The sequence below is a fragment of the Cucumis melo genome, chromosome 6 (assembly GCF_025177605.1).
Source record: "Cucumis melo cultivar AY chromosome 6, USDA_Cmelo_AY_1.0, whole genome shotgun sequence".
In the NCBI taxonomy this organism is placed as follows: domain Eukaryota; kingdom Viridiplantae; phylum Streptophyta; class Magnoliopsida; order Cucurbitales; family Cucurbitaceae; genus Cucumis; species Cucumis melo.
In genome coordinates, this window is record NC_066862.1 from 9998937 (window position 1) to 10008503 (window position 9567).

Genomic DNA, 9567 nt, shown 5'->3' on the forward strand with positions numbered 1-9567 from the left:
CCACAAGGAGAATTCTTCCCACTCTCTCCCTCGTTCCTTGAGTAACCAGGGATTCTCAACCCCCCACAGGATAAGTTTTCAACACATCCTTTGGGAAACAGTCACCACAACAATTATGTTTAAACCCTTACATCTAAACCCTTACATCTATCTATATTGAATGCTCTAACAGTAAACTAGAACCCTATTAAAACATTTTAATGCTCGATCCAAAGAACCAAATAGTTAGACTAAACAATTCAGTCTAAACTTGTAACTAACCAAATAACTACTCCACACCACTGAGTATCAACTGGGAAAAGAACATCTAAAAATGTAGATCAACTCAACCATAAAAACAGTTCAAACAATTCTAAAGTACATTGAAAGAGAGAGAAAGAGAGAGAGAAAGCACTAGGCAAGCATTCCATCAGTAAATCAGGGATTTCATTGGAAATCACAATAAGTTATTTCTCACCATGGATGCATTACAGGTACTGAATGTCTGTTCCAAACAGCACACAGAAGATGTTCACACTGTGGGAGCGGAACTTTTTTTTTTTTTGGGGGGGGGGGGGGGGGGTGAAACTAAAAAAAATGGTGCTTATAACTGATGTAAATTATAATTGATTAGACATACAGTACATACAGATACCACCTCCGGTAGGCCACACAACCCATGTAGAACAAACAAATACTACGGCAAGGGACCACCAGGTGCATTCAATTCAGATGAAGATGTTAACTCCAGAAAAGGCAGGAACACAGCGGCAAAGAATTAAAAGGGTAGAGAGGAGAGAAAGAGACAGACAGGTATACGGTACCAAGACTGGAAGAGATCAGCAGTGTCTTGCACGAAGGGACAATCATTTTTCGTTTCACCAATTTGGCAAAAATCACCCAGGCACAAACACATTTGAAGTCAAACCAGACACCTAACTGCGCACTGGACCTGTTACCGGGTCACGACTTGAACCAGAATCCTTTTGCTTCAATGAAAGGTTAGCGAATTGATTGTCAAGGTCTTTGCTCGAAGTACGCCGATGACTCGAAGAAGGTCGTAGTTGTTGCGGTTGTTGCTGCTGCTGATGCTGCTGGTGCACAGTTCTTAACCTTCCAATCTCCCTCTCCAGTACTTCCTGCTCCACTGGATATAATTTCATCTCTTAGCTTTCTTGTACAAATAAAAGGCGGAATATTGTATTTCTTGAAGCATGGCAGGTAAGAGTTCTTTAAAAACATGGAATTATCTATGAAATAGCAATCTCCGTCTCTAGTAATTTATATACACACAATAAAATTCAAAACATTCAACCAAATCTGATAAGGTTGGTTACAAATTCAACTGAAAGTAAAAGTTAAGAGGCCACAAGAAGGGAAACAATACTAAGACTTCCTAGAAGCCGAAGGGTCAACAACACAACAGTCTTCCCAATATGAGAGACCACACTCCATTTAAGAAAGCAAACATAAGCATTTATTCTGAGCTAAATGTCAAAGGCAAAGTGATGAGATCGTGAGTGGGGGTAAGTCACTGTATGAAGAATTACTTCCCAACCGTGATGCTACAGAAGTCTCAGGCTAGTCTGAACAAATGAAAGGAAGCCACCAATTCATCCTAAAAAGTATGACACTCGAGATAGGAAAACAAGCTTCAACAAAACTTCTATTAGGTACCTAGACAGATGCCACTGCAGCGATGAGAATGACCAGTTATAGTTTAACGGTACCAAAATAATCAGACGAACCTAAACTACCGAAATAGTGTTCGTTTTCAAATGGGTTTAGAGAGACTATTGGGGAGTCTTTGGAAAGCTGAAATGCAATCAGGATTATTGGGAATCAGAGGGCATTAGAATGCGTGTCGAACTGAGGGGAAACAAAAATGGGATTGTAAGCCGTGAAAACGATGGAAAATAGGTTTCAATTGAAAACTACAAGAACTGAATGAGTTTAGTATTACAATTCGGGCCTACAACACCCAACCCAGACAAGAATTTTGGATTACATTACATTGCATTCCAATTCCTTTACGAGTGCCAAAACGCCTCAGTAATGCGGCAGTCTGCAGTTGCCATGAGAAGGGTGGTTGTTTGATCTGTAACCATCAAAATTCAAAGCTTCAAGCCACTGTCAGTTTGTATGTCATCGCAAAAGCTTGGAACCTATATCAAAACTTGGCAATATTTTTTGAACTCGAACTTTTGGCATCATACCCAAGCTGCAGTATCTTCCTTTGAAGATCATGTTTTGCTACGTTTTTTTTTTTTTTTTTTTGGCTTGGGACCACTCAACCAACAGTAGAAAGATGTCTTTGTCACATAGGCCTTCGATACAGAATTAGGGAGCTTCAAGTCTAGTTCAAGTTATAAACTATTCAGCGTCATCTTCCAAAACCCAGGAAGATAAATCCATCTTTTGGAAGATAAACCCATCTTTTGGAAGATAAACTTATCTGGAAGATAGTAGTTGCTCCTATAAGATAGGATTCTTCTTAAGGGTTCTTTTCATACTTTGAAAATCTCTCGTGATTGGTTTCTATCATTACTATTAGTTAGAGAGGTACATAAGAGAAAATGACATTTGGCTGCTGACATGGCATGCTGGCTTCAGCCGTAACATACAAATACTATTTGAAATCCCACTTGTAATTCTGTAGGAAGTATAGAGACCAAATTGAAATATTTAAAAGTGCCGGACTAAAATGGTATAGCAACAAAAGTACACATAATTAATCCACATTTTACTAATGCTAACACATTGTTATGTTTATAAAAATCACAAGTTTATAGAAATTAATTTCCAGTATGCATGAATAGGTAAAGTAATTTTATCGCTATTTCCTAATCTAAAAAAAATAATAGTAATTAGTTCTTTAAATTAAAATTAAAAAAAATATATACTGTTTCAAAACAATGACTTCCTTCACCAACATGTTTTCATACTTGATAACAGTTCATTTAGCATTTTATTAGCATTATTTTATGACATGAGCTCATTAAGTCGATCAACGACTTTTTTTAGTTATCTTCACCAATATATATATATATTAGACAACATTATTTTTCGATGAGTCTAAATTAATTTGTGAATCATTTCATTCACCCTTAATATTAGACATTGGATTGGATATCCACTCGTTTGTTTTCTTGAATTTATTTCTATAAACATATAGAAAATGAGTTCTAAAGTTTGTAAATATAGGAATCAAATAATATGATCAAAAAATTGAGAGTGGTGTGTGATCCAAAATGAACTTAACATTGAAAATAAAGTTACATACTAATAAAGATAAAAATAATGTTGATGAATATTCTTAAGAAATCATTTGTTAATCAATAATATCAATGAAGATAGTACATGAATTGTACTGGCGACACACAATAAATCAGGGCAGTTCTGTATTCACGTGCAAATATATCAAGTTTGGATAACTAAAGCTTCAATATTTTCAAATATTAGTTCATTACTTGTTTATGCAAGCAACTCAAAAGCTTTCCAAAAAAAAACATGTAATTTCAGAAAAAACATATAATCTCCGAAAACCTAATAATGTGTAAATATATTAAAAAAACAAAAAACAAAAAGATATAAAATATGTTCAAAATCTTTTAAATGGGTCCTCTAAGTGAGGATCCACATAGCACCGTATCAGCTAACTAATGATGTTGCATCATCATTCATCAAAGTACAAGAACTTAAATGACATAATTTAACGTGCAAGGATAAAATAGTGACCAAGGATCTAATGTCTAAGTCTACCTATAAATCAAAGATTCAAAACTATCTTAACTGTACTATCTACTCATGTGGATCAATATATAGAGAACACGAGATATATTGGGAATACGGGCTTACAGTATTTAATTAGCTGCTCTTGAGCTAAATTCTCCAACCGCTGCTTGAGGGCTTTATTTTCCATGCTAAGAATAAGATTTTGCTGGTTGAGAAACTCAAGCTCAGCTGAGACCTCAGAGCCCTCTGCCTATGGAATAAAAAATATTGAGGTGATATTTGGGCTTTACAACAACTGTATGAACCCCACTAATTCATAATTTCAGCATACAACACTGACCTGCAAAGCTTGTACTTTCCTTTCAAGCTCAGCTATATATTGAAGTTTCCGAACCCTTGAACGCTGAGCAAATTGCCTGTATCATTCGATTTAAAAATTAAACCAAATGCAAGTTACAAATGCACTTAACAGGATCACGATTTTCCACTCTTAAATAAAGGAACAACATTATCAAGTATTAATAAAATTATCTCAAAGTCATGCTATGTCAGATTAATGAAAACAAAAATGAAGAAATAACCTCAGAGCACCCAGTGAGAGTATACAGTATACTTTTATTACAAAAAAAAAAAAAGGAGACCAGCATTATATTATATATTAAGAAATAAAATGAGGCTAATGCTCAAAGTACATTAGAGATAAAGAGACATAAAAAGAGGCTGTGCAATACACATATATTGGATTAAAGGCTGTACAATATATCTATCTATGTATGTATGTGTATAAACACTTGAGTTCTTGATTGTTGCCATTCGAATTGAAAACCAGAATTTAAGCCATGCTACTCGAATTTGAGCTCTCTAACGCTATTCACTTTTTGTGTGTGTGTGTGGATAAAGAAACACTGTAGTAGCTATTCACTTGTTGACAGGAGAAATTACGAAAATTCTACGTAAAAGTTATATCAAACAGTTTTGGAGGAATTATTTAGGAATGTTTTAAGACAATTGATTCTTCTGCACTAAAAAATATATTGTAGAAATAAGACTCAATAAAGTCCTTTACTCCTATACCAGTTGAAAGATTATGGATGATGGTAAGTGTTCGAAGATAGAAATACAATTCCTAGTGTGGAATTCAAGTAAAGAGATATTATAAAATAAATCTTTCAACCTAAAATAATAATAAATAATAAATAATAAAATAAAAGTTGTAAAATAATCTCTAATAAGACATGGGTTTTAAAAAACACTTCATGGCATACATACATATATATACATATATAAAATCTTCAATGAATTATAAGAAACTAAAAGAATCTAAAATACAGTTATAAGTGGAAGCAGGAAAAAAAATAAAACTGAGCATATTCAATTAAAACAAGCACCGTAGGTCTAGATGTTAGCCAATTCTGTCCAGCGTATATATCCAGATATTAAAATGAAGTAAAACATCATATACATACTGTTTGGCACGTTTATTTTCTGTATCGGACACAGCTGATTTTCCATGAGAAGTATCCTTCCTGTCAGAAGCGACTTTCGGATCATGTGAACCAGACTCAACTGGATCCTGTTTCTCACTTGCTGTAGAAGGCAAACCATCTGCTTCCTGCGGAGTGCTTAATGGTCCTGATGTATGAATACCTATGGTCTCCCTAGGAGAATGAAGGCCAATGGGATTATTCATGGTAGATAAAGAAGACTCCCACACCCTATTCTTCTGCTTTGTTACATTTGGTTCAGTATAGAATGAAGCATGCCTTGCATCTCTCTGATGATCAAATTCTTGAGATAACCAAGAGTGTCCAGGAATTGCATTTGCATATCTAAATTCTTCTTGCATACTATCAAAATTTACATTAGCAGCATCCGTATATGCAAAGGAGTCACTTGATGAACGTCGATGACCAACTCTGCGAACAGGGGTCTCTGGCTCATTGAGAAGATCATCAAGCCAAGAAGGCTGCTCCTCTATTAAAATACTTTCGGAAGAAGTTCTTTGATGATAGCTGTTACCATCTCTTGGTCTCTGAACAGCTTTTGCTCCAATTACAGTATTAGGAACATATTCTGTATATGATGGAGAAACACTAGGAAATGGACTTTTAGGAGGAAGTAGTGCATGTTTCCCAGAACTCATAAAGCTTCTAACGTTGGATGACCCTTTAGAATTTGCCATAGTAAGAAATGTGAAAAATTCCTTTTCCTGTAACATGGCAAGAAATATGTCAAAAATAAATAAACAGAGTATGTGGTATATGATAAGAAATAAGCTAAAATAACGTACTGCTTTAGCATTCAGTATGGTGCACGATTATGTTGCTCACTCAGAATAAAAAATAAATAAATAAACTCTCAGAAACCATTAACTATGCCACAAAGTGGCACTCAAAAACAAAGAACATTCAAATAGCAGATCAGCCAAAAAAGAACATCAAATAGTCAAAGACAGTACACCAAAACTTCACAAATTATGAAAAAGTGGAAGTAGCTAACGTATAAATAAAACAAAGCGAACCCAATTCAAATAAAAATCGAAATCTTACACAACAATACCTACCCTAGGTAATAAAAAACCATATACCCTAAGATTAATATCGATCATGAATCACTATCTCCTCAACTAAATAGAAGCATCAGGTCATTCAAAAGAATAAGATTTGTAAGGCTTCAGGTCACCAACTAACGAAAAGAAAAAGATTGCAAATTCCTCCCCTTCAATCCCCTCCTACATTTCCTCAGCAACCAAAATAAAAAAACCCAAAGGACGCATTAAAAATTCAATCAAATTGAAAAAAAAAATCAGAGATGAGGACAAATCAAGAAGACAACCAAACAAAACCGAGATTTGAAGGGTAAACGAAAAGTGGGGAAGAAATGGCATAAAATCAGAACGAATTGAATAAAAAATGCAAGCGGGAAAATGGGAAACAATTCATGTGTTTGACAAAACATAAAAGAGAGAAAAACAAGCCTTTTGTGTGTAGCGATTGAAGAAGAAGGAAGATCTTCGAAGCGTAACGCGAAAAGGGAATGAAATCAAAGCGAAAAAATAAAATAAAATAAAGAAAAATGTTGTGAAAAAGTTTTACCTTCTGTTTAGGGTTTGTATTTGGGGACCCCCAGCTCTCAAGAATCAAGATGCTCAGCTCTTTCTCTCTCTTCTCCTTCTTCTTCTTCTTCTTCTTCCTTCTTCTTTCTTCTTCTCCTTCTTCTTCCTCCTCTCTCTCTTCTCTTCCGTATGTCTGAGAGTGAAATTAAGTGGGTGCAGGTGAAGGAGGTTTAGAGGCAAATTTTGATAAATAGCACATTTTTATTTTATATTTTAAAAATAGCACAGTTTTAGAAAACTTGTAATTTTGTTTTTTTATCAATCTCTGCCGAGATCGATCCCGAGATTCTTCCTAAATTTAAAAATATCTTTCAGAAAAATTTCTCGGCCTCTCTCGATCGAACGCATCACCCAAATAGTGTATTTATTATTAAAAATTTAAAAATAAAGGGATATAGCAAGTGACAAAAACATCATTTGAATACCAACCGTTTGATATCCTCACAAAACTCTAAACCCTAAACACTTTTATCATTTTTTCCGAGAACTAAATGAGAACTCCTAGAGATTTTCAAATTTCTTGCATCCCCAAATTTGAAGAACTCATCATCGAACTAAAATCAGTCAAGGTGAATTACTTTGAACCATTCCATAGTTAAGGTCTTAGTTTTTAGTTCATGTTTTTAGGTTGAAGTCTGTAGCGGATGGAAAATTTGATTCCATAGTTAAGGTCTTAATTTTTAGTTCATGTTTTTAGGTTTTTAGTTTGAAATCTGTGGCAGATGGAAAATTATGTAGTTTTGGTGCTCTGATTGAGTTATTGTTGAGTTAATCTTGATTGATTTTATAGTTTTTCGTGAACTTCTTCAAAGAATCTCGACTTTTTCGTGAACTTCGTTGAAGAATCTCGGCTGATCATACACCTAAGCAACTACACATGCTCAAGAAAACAATTTTTAGTCATTTTTTGGACGTGAAGTTGGTTTTCAATGGACTGCTCTGCCACTACGTCCTACTAGGAGAGGTTGAAGAGGAACGATGCGGGACGACTTTATCTCGTTTAAACTACTCGACCAAAAGGTCTCCTTTGGGCAGGAGGATTTTGATATAATAATGGGGTTGAGGACTAGGCCGAGAGACTGTTGGTTTTTATTTATTTATTGTGCTCTATAATAATTTTATGGATAATTGGTTTATTGTTTAAGTATTTAATAAAAGTTATTATTCAATGGCATGATATTGTATAATAATATCCATGAATATGTTATTATATTTTAAATGTCTCTAGTCGATTATCATTGTAAAAAAAATAATAAATTAAGATTAGTGTAAGTTATAATTGATAATCATAGGATTATTATATATAGAGAGACATAAACTATAATCAAATTTTGTTATTAGAGAATAAGAATTGGACTTACCTTTTTTTTTTTCTTCAGATTATTACATGGACATATGTTATAGATAATTTCAAATAATTGATTGCTTTGATCCTTAGACCTGAGATTATTATAGTGTCAAATATAAGAATTGATCTATTATGATGCAATCAAACATTATCTTTAACCGGATAATTATAAAGGTTGTACTCGAATATGTTATGAATTATATAGTGGACAATGATTAATCAATATGGAATTTATCCCTCTTGTTGTGGAGAGAAATCTCTAGGCCCCTCGATTAAGCGTGATTGTGAAAATGCATGGTCGTGCTATAAATGACATTAATACCCTATAAATGAATTAATAAGGATATTAATGTCATTTATTATTTCAATATGCTTATTGATCGAGAAAGCAATTATATTGAATTCGATAAAGTGCCTTTGTCCATGCCATATATTCAATTATAGATATCCCGTGATAAAAAAATTAAAGCAATAATTATATTAGGTTATGTCGGATCACCGACTTAATTTAATATGAGTAGTCATAATGTCTTGCTATAAACCAATTATGACTTATGGGCCATAAAACGAGTTATGAGCCTATTGCCATATTAAATTAACCTAGTGGGTCGCACATGAATGAATGGGGTCGAATTTGTCTTTGGGCTGAGTAATTAATAAGCCCAATTGAAGAATTGGAAGCTTATTAAGAATCCCTAAGTTATAAAGAAAGGAACTTATAAATAAAACCATAGGCGTCTTATTTCACACACACAACAAAAGGCAAAATTTCGTTTGTCACACAGAGAGAATTTGGAATCCGAAATTCCCACTCTGTAAGGTTCTAGTAGACACGAATTCTAGGAGTCAAATTTCCAGTTCGTGTATGAATACTTTCAAAGAACGCTAGTGGTTTCACGGTGTTTTGGTAATACAATTTTGGAGGATCATCCTTATCGTAATTCGAACTTAGAGAGTTACTTACATTGACACAAATGTATGTTTATTCGTGATTTAATTGTTTATGCATGGTTTGTTTACGTTCTAAGGGTTATAGATAAAACATTTTATGTTAATTCCATTGCGTTCAGTCCTAGTTCATTTTCCAACACTTATATGGACTAAGACCCTATCTAGCTTGAGAGGGGCATTGAGGAGGAAGGTTGCCATGCATAAGAAGAAGCCCCCAAAAAAGAAGACCCTGAAGTCCTATAGCCTGTATGGCTTCCCGTTTTTCTTCCAGGTTAGTAACTTAGTCTTGCTTATTATATTTTATAGTTATATCCCTTTTGATTAGGGTTCTTAATTTGTTAACGTTGTTCTTGCATATATAGGTTTGGACGTACGAGATAGTTTCGTCCTTAAGTGTGCGGGTAGCCACTAAGGCTTCACATGATGCGATACCACACAT

The 9567-nt window shown here is 34.2% G+C and overlaps 1 protein-coding gene across 2 annotated transcripts; it reads right to left on the reverse strand.

Annotated features, from left to right (window-relative positions):
• Window positions 1-409: 409 nt before the first annotated feature.
• LOC103496093 (uncharacterized protein At4g06598) lies at window positions 410-6990 on the reverse strand. 2 transcript variants are annotated; one of them, XM_008457821.3, is made up of 5 exons: window positions 6810-6990; window positions 5181-5923; window positions 4055-4130; window positions 3838-3964; window positions 410-1126 (listed from the first exon to the last, which is right to left on the reverse strand). In XM_008457821.3, the coding sequence occupies exons 2-5, from the start codon at window positions 5894-5896 to the stop codon at window positions 915-917; spliced, it is 1131 nt and encodes a 376-aa protein (XP_008456043.1). In that variant the 5' UTR covers window positions 5897-5923; window positions 6810-6990; the 3' UTR covers window positions 410-914. The 2 variants fall into 2 exon arrangements, with proteins under 2 accessions (XP_008456043.1, XP_050942872.1); XM_051086915.1 differs by having other exon boundaries at window positions 1100-1126; window positions 3838-3960; window positions 6810-6973.
• Window positions 6991-9567: the final 2577 nt, after the last annotated feature.

Excerpts from the sequence above, each read along its gene's own strand:
- LOC103496093 (XM_008457821.3), bottom strand. The coding sequence starts at position 5,896 with ATGGCAAATTCTAAAGGGTCATCCAACGTTAGAAGCTTTATGAGTTCT. Across the intron at positions 3,965-4,054 it reads GGAAAGTACAAGCTTTGCAG|GCAGAGGGCTCTGAGGTCTC; the intron begins GTCAGTGTTGTA and ends TTTATTCCATAG. Across the intron at positions 1,127-3,837 it reads AGAGCAGCTAATTAAATACT|TGGAGCAGGAAGTACTGGAG; the intron begins GTAAGCCCGTAT and ends AATTATATCCAG.